This window comes from Nylanderia fulva, unplaced genomic scaffold, assembly GCF_048542155.1.
Source record: "Nylanderia fulva isolate GAGA-0341 unplaced genomic scaffold, ASM4854215v1 Scaffold260, whole genome shotgun sequence".
Taxonomy (NCBI): Eukaryota; Metazoa; Arthropoda; class Insecta; order Hymenoptera; family Formicidae; genus Nylanderia; species Nylanderia fulva.
In genome coordinates, this window is record NW_028190326.1 from 62,112 (window position 1) to 82,051 (window position 19,940).

Here is a 19,940-nt window from a genome sequence, read left to right on the forward strand (position 1 = left end):
GAAAATGCTATAGCATTCAAAGCAACACAGTTGAAATGCTTCAAATGTAAGAAAACAGGTCACGTAGCGAAAACGTGTAAATTAAAAACAAACACAAAGTATAATGGACAGGCGAAATGTTTCAAATGTAACAAGCAAGGTCACTTAGCTAGAGATTGCCCCGAAAATAAAAACGTCGAAAAGTGCGGTATTTGTAAAAAGACGAATTATAAAGAAAAAGACTGTTATTTTAAGAATAAAAAGGAAGACACGGACAAAATTGCGTTTCTGGCTGGAGAACTAAATCAACACGATACCTTGATATTGGATTCAGGGAGTACATTCAATATGACAAACAGCGCGGAGTACTTCAAAAACATGAAGAAAATTGATGCAGCAATTGGAGTAGCGAAAATGAACGAGTCAATGGCGGCAAAAGGAGTGGGCAGCATAGAGTTCGATAGTGCCAATTGAAAGAGATGGTATACGTACCTGAACTCAGTACGAATCTGCTGTACTGAGCTGCTCGGTAAATGCCATAACCGAAAGCGGTGGCGAAGTATTGTTCACTAAGAGTGAAGTGATAGTAAAACGCGAAGAAAATGTTGTCTTGAAGGGCTCAAAATTAAAGAATGGCTTGTTTCAGATAAAACTGAAGCCGCAGAAATAGCATAAAACGTATCTTGCAGAGAATAAAGACAAGGAAATAAAGAACTGGCATAGAAAGCTCAGACACATCACACAGAAGAATCTGAAGAAACTCACGATGCTAAGTGAGGGAATAAACTTGTCAACGCGTGAAAACCTACACTTGGAAAAACCTACAGAAATTTGTGCAACGTGCCAAGAAGCGAAGCAGGCAAGGACTAAAATAGGAAAGGCCAGGACGAGAGCAACAAGACCACTTCAGATAGTGCATACCGACCTATGCGGTCCCATTGAACCAGATACATGAAACGGAAAAAGATACTGTGTGACTTTCCTGGACGACTACACTCACTACGTGATGGTTCTCCTGGTGAAAAGCAAAGTGGAAGTTCCGCAGATCGTAAAAGAATACATATTAAGAGTAGAAGCACACTGGAATCTGAAACTGTCTAAGATGCGCTGTGATAACGGAAAAGAGTATATAAACGAGAGTGTGCTGACATGATGCAGAGAACGAGGAATTCAAATAGACACTATTGTACCACATACATCTCAGCAGAACGGAAGAGCTGAAAGGTTAAACAGAACACTGATGAATAAAGCAAGGGCATTGCTGTTCGATTTAAAGTTGAATCAAGAAATGTGGGGCGAAGCAGCCTATACCTCAGTCTATCTTTTGAACAGAATACCAACCGAGACACTTAAGACCACTCCGTACGAGATGTGGAAGGAAAAGAAACCGAATCTAAAATCACTTCAAGTGTTTGGCGTAGAGGCATACGCAAAAGTGTTGGGTCCGTTAAAGAAATTGGACAAAAGAAGCGAAAAATACACATTCGTCGGATACGCACCGACGGGATACAGATTGTGGGACTCAACAAAGAAAAAAATAAAAATATCTAGAGATGTAAAATTCAAAGTGAATAAAATAAAACCTAGTCAGATAGTCAAGATAAGACTGAAAGAAAACGAGGAAGAGGAGATAGACGATCAGATACAAGAAGATGTATCAGAAGAAGAACAAGAAAATGAACAACAGGAAGAACAAGAAGAAGAAGCATCTGTAGTAACAACAGAGAGAAGAAAATCAGAAAGAGCCAGAAAACAACCAGATCGTTATCGTGATTATGTCATGCTGACATATGCAGAAACAATAACAGGACCAGATAGAGAAAATTGGATCAAAGCAATAAAGGAAGAGAAACGTTCTCTAGAAGAGAACGAGACGTGGGTAACAGTGGACACGAAACAAGCTAAATCGCAAAAACCACTGAGAAGTAAATGGGTGTTTAAAGTCAAAACAGATGGCACATACAAGGCAAGACTGGTCGTAAAAGGGTGTGAACAAAGATATGGTATCAATTACGAGAAAACGTATAGCCCGGTGATAAGTGTGAGTGCCCTGCGGAGTTGTTTTGCTATAGCAGCGGCGAAACGATATTCAATCGTTACATTTGACATAAAGACCGCCTTTCTGTATGGTGTCCTAGACGAAGACGTGTATATATATCCGCCAGATGGATATAGATAGAATAAACAACAAATTATGCAAATTGAAAAAGGCTCTGTATGGATTAAAACAGGCTCCTCTGAGCTGGAATACGAGATTCACAGAATTTCTGAAGAAAAACAATTTTAAGCCACTAGAAAGTGAGCAATGTCTCTTCAAAAGAAACAATAGCGATTCAATACTGGGAATCTACGTGGATGATGGAATCCTGATAGGAAGCGATCCAACAGAACTGGTGGCACAGATAGTTGAAGAGCTGAGCACCGAATTCAAGATGACAGCCACTGAAAAACCAGAAGTATTCGTTGGGCTGGAAATCGAAAAAGAAAATAGAAAGATCAAACTCACCCAGAAGAGATACATCGAGAAGATCCTGGAAGACTACGGCATGAAGAATGCGAAACCAGAGTCGGTACCAATACTGAAAGGTGAAGAAAGCAAAACGACACCAAAGAACAGTCTGTTTCCTTATAAAGAGATGGTCGGAAGCATGTTGTATGTGTCTTCAAGTACAAGACCAGATATCTCCTATGCCGTAAACTACAGTAGCAGATACACTGAACATCATTCGCAGGAAAACATAAATGATATAAAGCATATCATGAAATACCTGAACGGAAATCCAGATCAAGGAATAGAATTCTGTGATAACAAACCCGATGATATATTGGAGGCATACTGCAATGCAGACTTCGCTGGTGATACGGAGACCAGACGAAGTACCACAGGGTACATAATCTTCTACGCAAACGAAGCGATAACATGGTGCTCAAGAAAACAATCAATTATAGCACTGTCCAGCACTGAAGCAGAGTATGTGGCGGCAGCGGAATGCTGCAAAGAGCTATTGTATTTAAAAATTCTATTCGAGGAACTGTTAAACAAAAGGATGAAAATAGAATTAAACATAGACAATCAAAGCGCGATGATCTGGATCACAAACGGGATGATCAACAGACGGTCGAAACATATTGATGTAAAATATCGATTTATACATGACCTTGTCAAAAAGAAAATCATAAAACTAAAATACTGTCCAACTGACGAACAGATAGCAGACTCTCTCACCAAACCGTTGAATAGACAAAAATTTGAAAAATATAAAAAGAATCTTGTGCAGTAGAAAGTGCAAAATTAAGAGGGTGTGTTAAAAGAAATAATTCTGCACGTTCTAAATTGCTGAATCAGATTTCGCGGGTCTAGTAAATCATATGGTAATCGATGAGATGGCGCATCGAAGAAAGATTGGTGGGAGATGTCGCAGAGTGCGTAGATCCCTTGGTCTCTTTCTCTCGGGAACTTTCCTGGCGTGCGGTAGCGTGGTCGACCAAGAGCGAGCAGAGCACAAGAGAGAGAGGGCAAAGGATAAGTACCTCAAAGGAATATCTAATTTAGCATTTATTGAATCGAAAGTTTTTGCGTTTGCTGCACAACGTGTGCATTGCTTAATAAAATAAAGTTAAAGTCTACCACGGTCGCACCACTCTTGTAGAAGGTGTAAAGAGAGCATTTGTAGTACAGAACTTGTCGTTAATCAATTAGACAAATTATAGACTTAACATTTAAACAAAAAGAATTGTCTCAGAAATTCAATTGGAAACCAGAACATCCTTCATTCCACAGTAAAATTTGTATAAATAAATTTAACAGTAAGTACACAAGCATGTGCGCACGTAAGCATAGATGTTTACATATACATATTTTTTAATATATCTTTTAATGAACTTTGCAAAAATATGTGAAATCCCACTAAAAAAGACATTACAGATGTAAAAAAGGGCTAAGTTATATTTTTCACAAGCAACAATAATTCTTTACAAAAAGTCGTAATCAAATATATATTATCTTCTCAAAAATTATGTTTATAGCCAAAATAATTCTTTGCAAAAATTAATCATCATCAAAAATATTTTCTCAAAAATTATATTTATAAATTAATTAAATTTAAATACATTTAAACTTATATTCAAAAAAAGTAATATAAGGCACAAAAAATTAAATGTAGGAAATTAAAAAATTTAAAGTTATATAAAAAAATTTTAAATTTAAATTAAAAAATAAATAAGAACGTAGATATTTGAAAATCTCCAGACAGAATTAAAAAAAGGTAAAATTCTTTTCTCGACCGTACTGACAAATATTATTTATTTAATCACGTTTCGACCCTTCTTTGAGTCCTTATCAAGTGATCTAGATATACATAGACAGAGATTAATACAATAAAAAAACAAAATTACTTTACTAACAATATTACAAAATGATAAAAAGAAAAAGAAGCGAAACATACTTGTAAAAATAAAAATAAAATTATAATTTTAAGATGTCAAGAACGAACATAGTGTCGGTTTGACAACACGTCAAGACTCTTAGACGAGTTATTGGAGACTAAACAACCTTTATTATTTTGTCGTAGATATTACTTAGATTGTCGGTATCCTTTTGTAAATTAATAGCGTTATTATTTCCCTTAATAAAAAACATTTCAGCGATTTCTCTTTTTCTTACGTGTTTTTCACTATGCAAAATAACAGGCGAAGTCCAGTCAAAATCGTGATCGAATTAAATTTTATGTTTGCTGATAACTGATAAATTACTCGAATGCATTTTGATGTTGCTGAAATGTTCCTTTACACGTGTACAAAGATGTCTTTTTGTGTCCGATGTATGACACGTTGCAATCCTTACAATTAATTTTGTAAACTACTTCAGTTTTTTTATCTGTAGGCTGTCTATCCTTGCCGAGTGCAATTAAATGGTTCGGTTTTTTAGGAACATTATGAACAACATTAAATCCGATATTTTTAAAAATTCGATCGATATCGCCTAAGCTATTAACATAAGATAGTGAAATAAAAGGAGTCTTATCAACAACATTTCGCTCATTACTCGATTCATTCATGTTTCTGTGTTTTAAAAAATTAATCCTTTTTTTATAACCCAACGATCGATTACATATTTAGGAAAGCAGTTATTAAATAAAATCTGTTTCACAATGTTAATGTTCTCGTCGTGAAACTGGTCATTAGGTAAAAGAATCGCGTGATCTACAAGATTCAAAATTGTGTTCATTTTATATTTAAAAGGGCGGTTGGAAAAGAAATTTATATATCTGTTCGAACACGTTTCCTTCCTGTATCAATTTGTTACAAGCTTTCCATTTGACCGAGAGATCGTTGTATTCAAAAAATTAAGACATCCGTTTGATTCCGTCTCATATGTAAAGGTTAAACGGTGGTGATAGTTATTAAAAGTATCAATTATTTCGTGGATTTTTGTTTTTGGAATAATAGCGAAAATATCGTCAACGTATCTATAATAAGTCGGATAATTTTGTTTTTTTATTGTATTAATCTCTGTCTATGTATATCTAGATCACTTGATAAGGACTCAAAGAAGGGTCGAAACGTTGTGATTGAATAAATAATATTTGCCAGTACGATCGAGAAAAGAATTTTACCTTTTTTAAAAAATAAAATTAAGAAAAATGTAATGTACAAAAAATATTTAGCGCTGTTTTTGTATTGTAGCCCTTTGACTACGAAACGTCCTTAAAAATGAGATCAGTAACGAAATGTGTATATACAGGATATATCAGAAGTCGCATTCTATCTTTAGAGATTAAATTGATGAAATCAAAATAAGTCGAAATTAAAGAATCATGACATTACGTTTGAACCTTCCTTATAAAAAAACTAGCTTTTCGGAAAAGCCTTTCTATTCGGTCCTCATATAGCCTATATTAAATCCGTTTTAACACAAAAAATTAATTCTTTTTTTTGTATTACCGCGAACTACTTTCACATTTGTTGTCCGACTTTCACGAAATTTATACCAAAATAAATGTTTAAATTTTTTTGTGGATGACTTTTTTACTATGTTATCTATTTCTTTCTCCTGGATATTTTATTTTACACCGCGTTTTGCATATTTTTAAATATTTATTATATATTTTTATTTGTATTTTCTTGTTTATTTTAATTTCCACACAACTTCATATTTTTTAAATATAAAACATTATTTTAGTTAATATATACTTTAAATATTTTTTTTATTACTTAATTATTATATCCTTTTTTACATTTTACTCAATTTTTTTTATTTCTAATGTACCCACCGCTAACCCGCTATTATTAGCTCTCATACAATTTCATAATTCTTCAATTTACAAAATTTCCCTGTATATTACATTTTTTGTAAAACATTTTTCACTTTCTTCAATTAAATGTCCTCGATTGCTAAATTCATCAATTTTAATTTTTACACTTTCTCTTTTTGTTGCTCTAGAAAATGCCACATAAAGTTGACCATGAGCAAATACAGGATGTGGCAAATAAATTCCAATTTTTTCTAAACTTTGTCCTTGTGATTTATTTATTGTCATAGCAAATGACACTCGAATAGGAAACTGTTTTCGTTTAAACTTAAATGGCAGTTTCAAATCATTTGTAATTAAATCTATCCTCGGAATCATGACAATTTGTCCTCGAACAGGACCTGTTATAACTTTTACATAAATTATATTATTTTTCAAATTAAAAAATGGAATCGTCGTGAATCCTTTCATTAATATTGATAAATCTAAGTAGATTGTTAATCTTATTGTTAGTAAGAAAGAAATACCGGATAATGTACTTGACTTATTAAGCCTCGGCGATAATTTCGGTTTACCAATAGAACAATGTTTTAAGAAAGACCGGATTAATACCGCACTTGAGATTGTTAATAATCTAGAAGTTAATATTAACAGGATCCCTTCTAACTTACGTGAAACAACTAGGATTTTGGTAGCTAATTCTATCCATAATTTTTTAAGTACACAGAGGCATACTAATTATATAGATAAATATATTCTGAGATGTTTCGTTGAGTCAAAAAATTGTTTAAAGGATAACGACGATATTATTGTTACAAAGGCTGACAAAGGACAAACGACGGTGATCCTTAATAAAATTGACTACATAGAAAAAATGGAAGCTTTATTAAATGACGAATCGACTTATAGAATAATTAATAAGAATCCTGTTAAAAAGTTAACTAACAAAATGCATTCTCTCATTAAGTCTTGGCTCGATAATAAATTGATAGACGTGACTACTTACAATTATTTAAACGTAACTAACGGGAATTTACCACGTTGTTACGGGTTGCCTAAAATCCACAAAGCTGACTTTCCATTACAAATTATAGTATCGTCTTTATGTAGCCCGTTATATAATTTGTCAAACTACATTCATAATATACTCATTAATTCCATTAAAAAACCGAGATCGTTTATTAAGAATGGTTGGTTCTTTGCCGAGAATATTAAGAACAAAGTAATTAATGACGATAAAGTACTAATATCATTAGATGTTACTTCCTTATTTACGAATATCCCGAAAGAATTAGTAATTAGCGGAGTAAAAAAGCGTTGGACGGACATCTCAATCAATACGAAATTCAATCTTTCCCAATTTTTATATGTGATTGACTTCATTATGAATTCAACAAGTTTTGTTTTTAACGGACGGTGCTATGAACAAATTTTTGGTAGTCCTATGGGGTCTCCGCTCTCACCCATATTAGCGGATATAGTGATGGACGACTTAGAGACGGATTGCCTGGAAAGGTTGAGTTTCAAAACTTCGTTGTTTTACAGATATGTGGATGATATTTTCACGATCATCCCATTGAAGGGTGTTGATGAAATTGTGTCGTCTTTTAATGATTACCATCCGAGATTAAAATTTACGCATGAAATTGAAAGTAATAACGCGATTAATTTTTTGAACACCACTGTGATCAGACATAATGGTAGATTGTTAACTGATTGGTTTATGAAACCCACTTGCTCGGGTAGATATATTAATTATCATTCTAATCATCCTTTTAAATACAAAAAGAATACCATTTTTAGTCTTGTTGATCATGCAATTTTATTATCGGACGACTGTTTTCATTAAAGGAACATCTCTAAAGTAAAATTGATATTGACGAATAATTGTTTTCCGTCGGATATTATTAATAAACTTGTGAATAATAGGTTAAAATTGCTTAAGACACGAAATAATGACGATCGCAATGTGGATAACGACAATTCAGTTAGTAAAAAATTTGACCGTATTATACAATTACCGTATGTCAAAGAACTTAGTGAGGATGTTTCGAGATTATTACAATTTACTGGCATGCAAAGCGTTTACTACATACCGAAAAAATTAAATTAATTAGACGCGTCAAAGATCCTTTACCTTTGGAAGAAAAAACAGGAGTAGTATATAAAATTAATTGTGCAAATTGTTCCTCATCATATATTGGTCAAACTAAACGACAATTAGGCACACGTATAAAAGAACATTTTAATAATTTTAAAGTACACAATAGTAATTACTCAGTCATAAGTAATCATAAATTGGATAATGGTCATGATTTCGATTGATCTGCTCCAGAAATTTTACATTATGAGAAATACGTAAGTAAACGAGAAATCGCGGAGATGTTTTTTATCAAAAAATTTGACAACACAATTAATTTACAAAAAGACACGGATAATCTAAATAATGTTTACGAAAAACTAATAAAGGTCGTTTAGTTTGATCAAAATAGTGAGTATATAAGGAGCTCGAAATCGACACGATAACATAGTTATTTCGTTTTATACTATCATGTTATTATATGATGTCATATTCTAAGATCGAATTTTTGTTTTTTAAAAAAGTTGTGATTTACTTTGATTTAAGAACATAGGTATGGTTGCGTATTAACGTGTGAATGTTTCTATATATTTTATTATTTTTATATTTATTTTTCTAATAATTAATATTATATTATAGCACTTGATAAGGGCCGAAACCCACGGCCGAAACCCACGGCCGAAACGTTGTGAAAATTCAATAAATTTACTTATTTGCCAGAATTGGTCGACCATTTTTTAATTATCATCTGGTGACTTCATAGTTTTATATCATTTATTTTTCAAATTAGTTACAATAAATCTTGTACCATTACTGTTGGCCGATGGCCTTTATATCGTCGTCGACAGATGCTCGGTTCTCAGATTCCACACAGATGGATATCGCTCAGGTTATTAATTCAATCAGGATGTGGATTAAAGATTAGAGACACAGATATATATATATTTATGTTCCAATTAAAAAATGTATTTATTGCAATCCTCTATATATATATTGTAGAGTCGTTACAGATGCCGGAGATTTCGCTGTAGTTAATGCCACCAGAATGATGACTATAATTATGATCTCCTTTTCTCTCAAAGATCATATTTATACGCGTTGTCCAAAAAGTATTCCTACCCCAAAGTATAGAACCAATCGGAGCAGTTTTCATTTGAACAGCTTAAATCGTTAGTCTTCACGAAAAACAATAACTTTGGCGAACGAGAGAGATTCGGTTTACGGTTGCACAAATAAATAAAAATGTAACAACACATTAAATTAAACCGGTCGAAGGACAAGTAGACGAAAATATAAATAAAATAAATCAACGTCTCTCTCGTTTTCTTTCCCTTATATACGGCTAAATGTACTTCGCGATAAAATAAAATATATAAAAATGCCTACATTACAAAGTCCTTTTTTAGTATTTAAATTTCTTAATAAGATTACTGTAGCACCAACTTTTATTTTAAGCCGATGAACTGGCATTCCAGAAGGTGTCAGTGAGTTTAGAAACTCAGTTGGAAAATTGAATTGCTTCTGTGGATCATCACTTACAATACAGTTAATAGAGAAATACTCCTTTTCTTCTCCTTCCATTAGACAAAGAATTTCATCATTAATTTTGAAAGTATCCTCATTTTTAGGACAAAGAATCGCTCGATCTTGATTTTCTTTAATCCTTTTTATGGTAATTCTATCACCAAAAATCTTATTAATAAGAGATTCTTTTGATATAAAATCTTGTGGAATTTCAATCGTGTCTAGATTTAGTCTATCTGTATTTGATAATTTACCATCTCCGAGTTGCATTAACCAATTTGCAATTTTTTTTTCTTCCGCAGTTCTCATATTTTGCTGTAATTTAACCTTTATTACATTATATGGTTGTATTTTACAGTCGATTCAATTATCGCTGTTTTGTGTACATGAGGTACTACTGGAAGATTTTGTCTGAAATCTCCTGCAAATAAAATTACTTTTCCTCCAAATGGTTGATGATTCTTCATTAAATCCTTGAAAAATTTATCAACTGCTGTTAAGGCATGTCCAACAGTCATGCTCACTTCATCCCATATGATTAATTTGGCATTGATCAATTCTCGTGCAGCTTGAGAATTTCCTCTAATATTTGATTTAGCTGCATCATCAATTGGAATTGTAAGTTTAAACAGAGAATGATAAGTTCTTCCTCCTTTCAGAAGTGTGGCTGCAATTCCAGTTGAAGCACATGGAAGAATTATTTCATTTCTTCCTCGAATAATACTTAGAAATGTGTTAAATAGATAGGTTTTACCACTTCCTGCAAACCCGTCAATAAAAAACAAACGCTTAGGTTCATTTTCATTTTCAATTGCTCGCATTACTATATCATACACGTATTTTTGCTCATCATTTAGTGTAGATAATAAATAATCACCACGTATTTTTTCTTCATCTACATTATACTCTGTTTCGTAAATATTTATTTCAGTTGGATTTGGTAATTGAAATTTCTCACAACTACTTCCATTATTTATCAGAATTTGTTGTATATGGTTTAACGCCTATTTTTGGAATTTACAACATTATTATTTACAAAGTTCTCGATCATAAAATCTTTGTATTTATTCCAAATTGTTGGTACATCTATTGGATTTCCAAAAATGCAAATGTAAGCAAATAATTCTCGAAGTTGTGCAGGCATATTCGATTCTGTTGCTTTCTTCATCGTTTTTCCCCAAAAGTCATCAGTTTCTACTAAATTTTTTGCAATTGCTGCATCCTTAAACGTATTATAAATAATTCTATTTACATTTCTCAAATCTTCAAAACATTTTGCTCCAGTCACATGTAGTAGAAGAAGACGGAGATAAAATTTTTCAATATCTTTTATGCTTACTGTATATAGTCTTGAAATTATTTTTTCACCACCTTTTTTACGTGGCTTCTTTTTTTACTTTTACAGAATTCCTTTTAATGCAACAAGCATCTACCAGAATTCCTTTTAATGCAACAAGCATCTACCAGAATTCCTTTTAATGCAACAAGCATCTTGTTTGTACAACAAATCAGTTTATTGGTGCAAATAAGATATTTGTTGTATTAAAAGGAATTCTGGTAGATTCAACCAGAATTCCGTTTCGTCCATTTTCGAACAGAATTTTTGTTAATCTAACAAAATTTTTTTTTCAGTGTACTCGATCTTATTTAAGTCCTATTATTATAAAAAAACCATAAAAATAACAAAACGCTCGTGTATAATTTAAAATTAATAAACCTGAAAAATAGGCCAGATAACGAGCAAAAAATTTTTTTAGATGTAGAAATAATTGAACTTCATCATACTTTTATAATACAAATAAATAAGTTTCAATTATTTCTACATCTAAAAAAATTTTTTGCTCGTTATCTGGCCTATTTTTCAGGTTTATTAATTTTTCCTATTATTATTTTGTTTTTGGGGAAAAGGCCCCATCTCCGCCTTTTCCTGTGAGGCACAACCAAAAAATTTGCCCCTCCATATCTTAAGCCTTGTGTCCACGATCCGAGAATTTGGTCCGAGTTCTCGGACCGAGAAGTTTGTAACCAATCAATTTGCAGCTTTTACAGAAAAGCGGCTATTTTATTGGCTACAAACTTCTCGGACCGAATTCTCGGATCGTGGACACAAGGCTTTACCTGAAACAGAAAACAAATAAATTAGAGGTAAGAACGGCCCCTCCCCGCCGATCCCTGTGAAGCACGTCCCAAATTTGATACTGCTTCTCCAAAGTACTTAAAAAAATATTATGTTGACCATACATTACTTTCTGTTAAGTACTTCAGTACTTCCATATCGTCTACGCGTTCTGTGTCCTCTTGGATCTTATCGTCGTCCACGTAATTTTCCATTTCAGCATCTTCATGGATTTCTTCAGCGATGTTATCCTCATCCCTGGTGAAAAATAAAAATTGTCAGAATTCTCATAAAGATTGCGTAAAATCAGAATATCTGAAAATATCGGAAATATTTTCACAATAAGCAACGTTCTGCTCTGTCTTTGAATGTATTTCATTTATTATTTATAGCAATACAAAAAAATCCAAAAGCGTCATTTTATCTTTAATTTCCATTGAATAATAATGTATATTAACGTAAATCGCATTATTTGATTCTATTTTTTTATCTATATAGCAAAAAATAAAGATATAATATAATATTAACATTAATTTATATCTCTATATAAATATTATGAAATGCATTCAAAGATAGGACAAAATATAACCCCCATAGCAAAAACACCAGTAATATCATAGTGATATGTTCTAGATGTCATTAACGATATGCGAATGTCCGCTTTATCACAATAAGTGTAATGTCACAATGATATCATTGTGACACAAGCGGACATTCGCATATCGTTAATGACATCTAGAACATATCACTATGATATCACTGGTGTTTTTGCTATGGGGGTTATATTTTGTCCTATCTTTGAATGCATTTCATAATATTTATATAGAGATATAAATTAATGTTAATATTATATTATATCTTTATTTTTTGCTATATAGATATAAAAATAGAATCAAATAATGCGATTTACGTTAATACATCATTATTCAATGGAAATTAAAGATAAAATGACGCTTTTGGATTTTTTTGTATCGCTATAAATAATAAATGAAATACATTCAAAGACAGAGCAGAACGTTGCTTATTGTGAAAATATTTCCGATATTTTCAGATATCATTGTGACATTACACTTGTAACACAAGCGGACATTCGCATATCGTTAATGACATCCAGAATATGTATATCACTATGATATCACTGGTGTTTTTGCTATGGGGGAAATATTACAAAATGTAATAAAAAAATAGGGTAAAATGTAAAAACATCATACATTTCAGAAATATTCATTAATCTATATATATATATATAGATTAATGAATATTTCTGAAATGTATGATGTTTTTACATTTTACCCTATTTTTTAATTACATTTTGTAATATTTCCCCCATAGCAAAAACACCAGTGATATCATTATTAATTAATAATAAATTCTGAAAAATTATTACAAAAAATTTAGATTTTTAAAACATTTTTGAGGAAATTATAAAAAAAAATTTTAAGGAATATTTAACATTTATATGTATACATGTAAAAAATTTTTATAAAATTTATAATATGCAAAATAATTCAATACTATTGTCAGAATATTTATGGATAATTTTAAAGTGTTCTATTTAATATATATATATATATATATATATATATATATACGGATTTTTTAAAAAATTGGTACCAAAATGTTGCAAATTTTTGGCGACGATGTGGTTTTTTCAAGTGTTACACCTCCACCCACGCATCCACCCACACGCATGCGCATTTATGGACCAATTTTCACGAAATTAGTACCAAAATGTTGCAAATTTTTCTGAGAAAGCTGCTGTGTGGTTTTTTTAAGTTTTATCCCACCCACGCATGCACTCACGCATTCACACATTTATTCACATACTTTTTTGAAAAGTTTGTAGTTAAATTTTGTTGGAGATGGCTACTATGATTTTAACAAATTTTTATCATCCTATTCATCCACCCACGCACCCATGCACCCATTTGCATACGCATTTATTGACTTGGTCACACCAAGAAGTAATTTTTAAAAAATTTGTGTACGTATTTGTGATTATGTGTGCAATTCGTGTAAATAAACCTTTAATTTGTATGCAATTTTCACGAAATTAGTACCAAAATGTTGCAAATTTTTGCAATCACAAACATGTACACAAATTTATTTAAAATTACTTATTGGTGTGACCAAGTCAATAAATGCGTATGCACATGGGTGCATGGGTGCGTGGGTGGATAATAGGATGATAAAAATTTGTTAAAATCATAGTAGCCATCCCCAACAAAATTTGAGTACAAATTTCGAAAAAGTCTGTGAATAAATGTGTGAATGCGTGGGTGAATGCGTGGGTGGGATAAAACTTTAAAAAACCACACAGCAGCTTTCTCAAAAAAATTTGCAACATTTTTGTACCAATTTCGTAAAAATTGGTCCATAAATGCGCACGCGCGTGGGTGAATGCGTGGGTGGAGGTGTAACAATTGAAAAAACCACATCGTCGTCATCTTCAAAAAATTTGCAACATTTTGGTACCAATTTAAAAAAAATCGGTTCACAAATATACGATTGCGTAGGTGGGTGCGTGGGTGGAGGCGTATACTTAAAAAAATAAAACACCAGCTTTGTCAGAAAAATTTGCAACATTTTGGTACTAATTTCGTGAAAATTGGTCCATAAATGCGCATGCGCGTGGGTGGGTGCGTGGGTGGAGGTGTAACACTTGAAAAAACCGCATCGTCGCCATCTCCAAAAAATTTGCAACATTTTGGTACCAATTCGTAAAAAATATCGGTTCATAAATATACGATTGCGTGGGTGGGTGCGTGGGTGGAGGCGTAAACTTAAAAAAATAAAACACCAGTTTTCCTCAGAAAAATTTGCAACATTTTGGTACTAATTTCGTGAAAATTGGTCCATAAATGCGCATGCGTGTGGGTGGATGCGTGGGTGGAGGTGTTACACTTAAAAAAACCGCATCGTCGCTATCTCCAAAAATTTTGCAACATTTTGATACCATGTGTTCAGAAATATTGCAAAAAAAAAATTTTTTCGCAAAAACATACTCTCCTCTGAAGAAAAAAAATAAAAATAAAAAAATTAAAAAAAAAACCCACAGCAGCCACCCCCGAAAAATTTGCAACATTTTGGTACCAATTTCGAGACAATCGGTCCACAAATGCGGAAGTAGTTCGGGCACAGACAGACAGACAGACAGACGGACGGTGCTTATATATATAGATTAAATTAATCCCTCTCTCTCTTTCTCTCTCTCTCTCTCTCTCTCTCTCTCCCTCTCCCTCCTCAATATTATATATAATAATATAATATTATAAATAAATATTATATAATATAATCATTTTTTGCAGTAAAACAGAAAGCTCGATGGGCAAGAGCCGGAAGAGGTACCAATTTAAAAAAAAATCGGTTCATAAATATACGATTGCGTGGGTGGGTGCGTGGGTGGAGGGGTAAACTTAAAAAAATAAACCAGTAGTTTTCTCAAAAAAATTTGCAACATTTTGGTACTAATTTCGTGAAAATTGGTCCATAAATGCGCATGCGCGTGGGTGGATGCGTGGGTGGGTGCGTGGGTGGGGGTGTAACACTTAAAAAAACCGCATCGTCGTTATCTCCAAAAAAATTTGCAACATTTTGATACCATGTGTTCAGAAATATTGCAAAAAAAGATTAAACATACCCTCCTCTGTAGAAAAAAAAAAAAAATTAAAAAATTAAAAAAAAACCCCACAGCAGCCACCCCAAAAAATTTGCAACATTTTGGTACCAGTTTCACGAATATCGGTCCACAAATGCGGAAGTAGTTCGCGTACATACATACAGACAGACGGTGCTTATATATATAGACTTATATATAGATTAAATTAATCCCTCTCTCTCTCTCTCTCTCTCTCTCTCTCTCTCTCTCTCTCTCTCTCTCTCTCTCTCTCTCTCTCTCTCCCTCTCCCTCCTCAATATTATATATAATAATATAATATTATAAATAAATATTATGTAATATAATCATTTTTTGCAGTAAAACAGAAAGCTCGATGGGCAAGAGCCGGAAGAGGTACCAATTTAAAAAAAATCGGTTCATAAATATACGATTGCGTGGGTGGGTGCGTGGGTGGAGGGGTAAACTTAAAAAAATAAACCAGTAGTTTTCTCAAAAAAATTTGCAACATTTTGGTACTAATTTCGTGAAAATTGGTCCATAAATGCGCATGCGCGTGGGTGGATGCGTGGGTGGGTGCGTGGGTGGGGGTGTAACACTTAAAAAAACCGCATCGTCGTTATCTCCAAAAAATTTGCAACATTTTGATACCATGTGTTCAGAAATATTGCAAAAAAAGATTAAACATACCCTCCTCTGAGGAAAAAAAATAAAAATTAAAAAATTAAAAAAAAAACCCCACAGCAGCCACCCCCGAAAAATTTGCAACATTTTGGTACCAATTTCGAGAAAATCGGTCCACAAATGCGGAAGTAGTTCGCGTACAGACAGACAGACAGACGGTGCTTATATATATAGATGAATTGTAAAATTCCTAAATTAATGAAATTTTGAAAATATAAATATTTTTACCAGAGAGCGTCCTCCGTATCTTCAATCTCCTCAGTTTCCTCCGTGTGTTGAGTCTCTGTTAGTTCATCGTTGCCACCAAGTGAATCGTTCTCTAAGTTTTCGTCATCATCGATCTCCTGCTCAGTCTCCACGATATCTTCAAATTCTGTAGTTTTCTGTAATCATAAAGTTTATTCTTTTTAGAACTAGTTGCACTGGTTCAAAGTTTATCTTTTTTTCTTTACATTGGAAGAATTATCAACTAAAAAAAATAAAAAAGTAAAAGTAAAAATAAGAAACACAGACCTCATCTTCGTTGTCTATTCGGCGGCGTCGATTTGGTGGGACGTCCTCCTCATTTTCTTGGCGTCGTTTCTTATTGTAACGCCATTTTCTGGTTTTAAGACTTTTTAAAGCCTTTTCCAGGGCGTCATAAAATTCGACGTTGTTGGGATTAATAAAATATTTGTTTGAGTTCATAGCATCTGAAAAAATATAGACAAAAAACACTTTAGTTTTGTATTCAATGACTCCCCCCCCCCGCGTATTAATAAAAATTAACTTAATAAATACTTCAATTTTTTGGAGCAAATTCTTAAAGTTATACATATGATTATTACAATCATATATCTTTCAGAATTTGCTTTAAAAAATTGAAGTATAAGGTCATGATCATTTTTATTTTTACGACCCATAATAATTACATTTACGTCATCTTTAATCAAATTTAATAACATCCTAGTTGTTCTAATGCGTCATCTACAATAGGATTTTAAGATTTAAAATTTAAGAAATTAACCAATTGCAATTGACTTTAGAGAAGAATAATGAATATTAGTCAATTTTTTAAATCTTAAATTTCTTTCTTAAAGTCCCATTGTAGACGACATATAAGGTTGGTCAATGACAGCTGTTTTATTTTTTAGAAGAATGACTGTGATTAGCCTACCTCAAAACGGAAGTTACTAAATTCAATTAAGTTTGACGTGTAAACGTAATTAATGTAGGACACATGCACATCATACACTGACAGTATTTTTACAAACCTTGACATGCCTGAGCGAAGCGACTGTCCCGCAATTTACAGCCCCCTCGTTGTCCACTTTTTCCATTTAGAGTGAGGTGTGATGAAACCTCCTCGTCTTCTGGAAATACGCTGCGAAAATATTCCGCGGCGCAATCTATTGGATTGGCTCGTCCAAGATAAATGAAGTATCCCACTTAATACAAAATTTTTGATAAAGTGAAAAATTACTATATATATTTGTGTTAGAAAATATTATATTTCAAAATATATCCTTACCAAATCATTATAAATTTCTTCATCAACTTCTTCGAAGGCCAAGAAATCATCCACAGTTTTAAATGAGACCTCCTGTGGCTTTGTTGGTCTCTTCATTGTAGATTCTTTTAATAATCTTTTTATAGTTTTTGCATTTTCACTGTAAAAAAATAAAATTATGTAATTAATGTATTTATAAGTATTCAGTTTTGCTTGCTATTTTTTAATAAAATCATTAATATACTTACTCGGTTTTATTTTCTATAGAAATTTGTCGTTCTTCCATTCGACGTAGTTGATCCATAATGATTCTAAAATGAAATTTAATGCCTTTATTCGTGCACATAAATGACTATTTTTATTGTAATTATTTTCAAAACTTACTTTAGAGACTGCATTATTTCCTTTTCTTTTATCAATTCTTCTCTATGTGTGGACAGGCGATGGCTGCGTACATCATGAACAAATGATCCTGATTGTGTTTGTTTCCTGTTTATTTGTTGTGATAGTGGTTTGAATGATGATTGGATGTTTTGCGTGAATGATTGTATAGATGCTGATGAAGACGAGCGTGACAATGTTTGTTTACTGTTTGTTTGTTGTGATGGTGGTTTGAATGATGGCTGGACTTTTTGCGTGAATGATTGTATAGATGCTGATGAAGACGAGCGTGATAATGTTTGTTTGCGTTGTACTGGTGTAATGTCTTGTGCGGATAATTGAGTGGTTACTGAAGGTGAATGTGATACAATGGATCTATGTTGTAATGGTGCTGATGGAGGAGTGATGTGTTTATTTGAGTGTTGTGATGAGAATGATGGTGATGGAACATGCAAGGATGATGATACTGGAGATTGTGAATGATACTTGGATGATGCTGAGGCTGCTTGTTTTTGTGTATTTTTGTGAAGTGTAGTTATGTTAGGTTTGTGTATGTGTTTTGTGCGGTATTTTTCGATGTCCTTGTTTAATAATTGCAATGCAGACGCTGTCTTCCCTTCGGTGTTCATTCCTTTTCCTCTTCCTCGTCCTCGCTCTTGACTCATCTTTAAAAAAACTCTCCGCACATGTTCTTCCATAATTAATGCATTACGTTACATTCATTGATCGTAAATTTAAACCCGCATATAAACTTGAATCGACAAGAAAAATCGTAAAACTATGTTCCGTTTTTGTTTGTACGTTGTAGTAAGAGTTTATGTATGGATTTAGAGGCCTTAGAGAGAATGCACCTACTGAAATTAGAACTGATATTTCTAATCTACCTAATGATGTTCCTAATCCATAGTATGTAGAATAACTGCAACTACCCAGACATCAGTAATAGGATCTATATGCCCTTCAATGTGCCAATAAGGTATACGGAAACACTTATTCTGCACTTCATTCAAATCTATTATAATAATTTCATCAGATAATAAAGAACATCGAAAGGTACCTACTGATGATGACAATGACAAACCAATATCATAAAAATCTTCAACTCTACAAAACTCTTTAACCGCTAAATGATAATGATCACGCAAGAAAATGATGCTCTGAACAAGACAAACCTTTGAATTTTTTAATATTATTGTATTATCCCGATCCTTTACTGATAGACGAAATTTTCCTGTGTCTAAGATCTGAAACTGGCGACTATCTAAGGGAACATTAAAAACTGTAGGACTAACCCAAGGTCTACCGGAATGTATGACTTTATTGTGATCATTCACAATTTTTTGTGTGATTTGTAAATTTTCATGTCGCCTATTTACAATCTGTTGCAAATGTTGATGAGGTTTACGGCAAGCTTTGCGGAAATACATCATATTGTTTTCGTATGGAAACATAGACAATTCATTTAATGAACCAAAACGTCTAACGTCATCTACGAGATGTAAAAGGCAATGAGTAATGTATGAGAGAAATTCTGGACCATATATATCTTCTGCTCTATTTACAAAAATGTTTAATGCTGTAGATGCAAAATCAAGACGGTCTTCTGATAAGGAAGAACTAAGCAAAACTCGAATTGCGGAATGTAATAAAAGAAAATGTTTGTATGCAGTAGGATTTATAAGTCCGTAATAAATAACTGGGGCAGTATATAGAAGAAGTTGACGATTTTCCGTGGCCTTAAACCCTCCATATTTTTTCATTAATTGCGGTTTTCGTGAAAATTCCTTAGGGATGTAATTCGCAACTTGTTGTAGACGTGC

General features: G+C 32.7%; 2 protein-coding genes across 2 annotated transcripts; both read right to left on the reverse strand.

Moving 5' to 3' along the window:
• Window positions 1-12,001: 12,001 nt before the first annotated feature.
• Window positions 12,002-17,569, reverse strand: LOC146722869 (uncharacterized). Its single transcript, XM_085483708.1, has 4 exons — window positions 17,500-17,569; window positions 16,764-16,942; window positions 16,479-16,633; window positions 12,002-12,208 (listed from the first exon to the last, which is right to left on the reverse strand). The coding sequence occupies exons 1-4, from the start codon at window positions 17,567-17,569 to the stop codon at window positions 12,061-12,063; spliced, it is 552 nt and encodes a 183-aa protein (XP_085339834.1). The 3' UTR covers window positions 12,002-12,060.
• On the reverse strand, window positions 17,526-18,493 carry LOC114935053 (uncharacterized). Its single transcript, XM_085483704.1, has 4 exons — window positions 18,124-18,493; window positions 17,988-18,050; window positions 17,761-17,899; window positions 17,526-17,677 (listed from the first exon to the last, which is right to left on the reverse strand). Exons 1-4 carry the CDS (start codon window positions 18,135-18,137, stop codon window positions 17,639-17,641), a joined length of 255 nt encoding a protein of 84 aa, XP_085339830.1. The 5' UTR covers window positions 18,138-18,493; the 3' UTR covers window positions 17,526-17,638.
• Window positions 18,494-19,940: the final 1,447 nt, after the last annotated feature.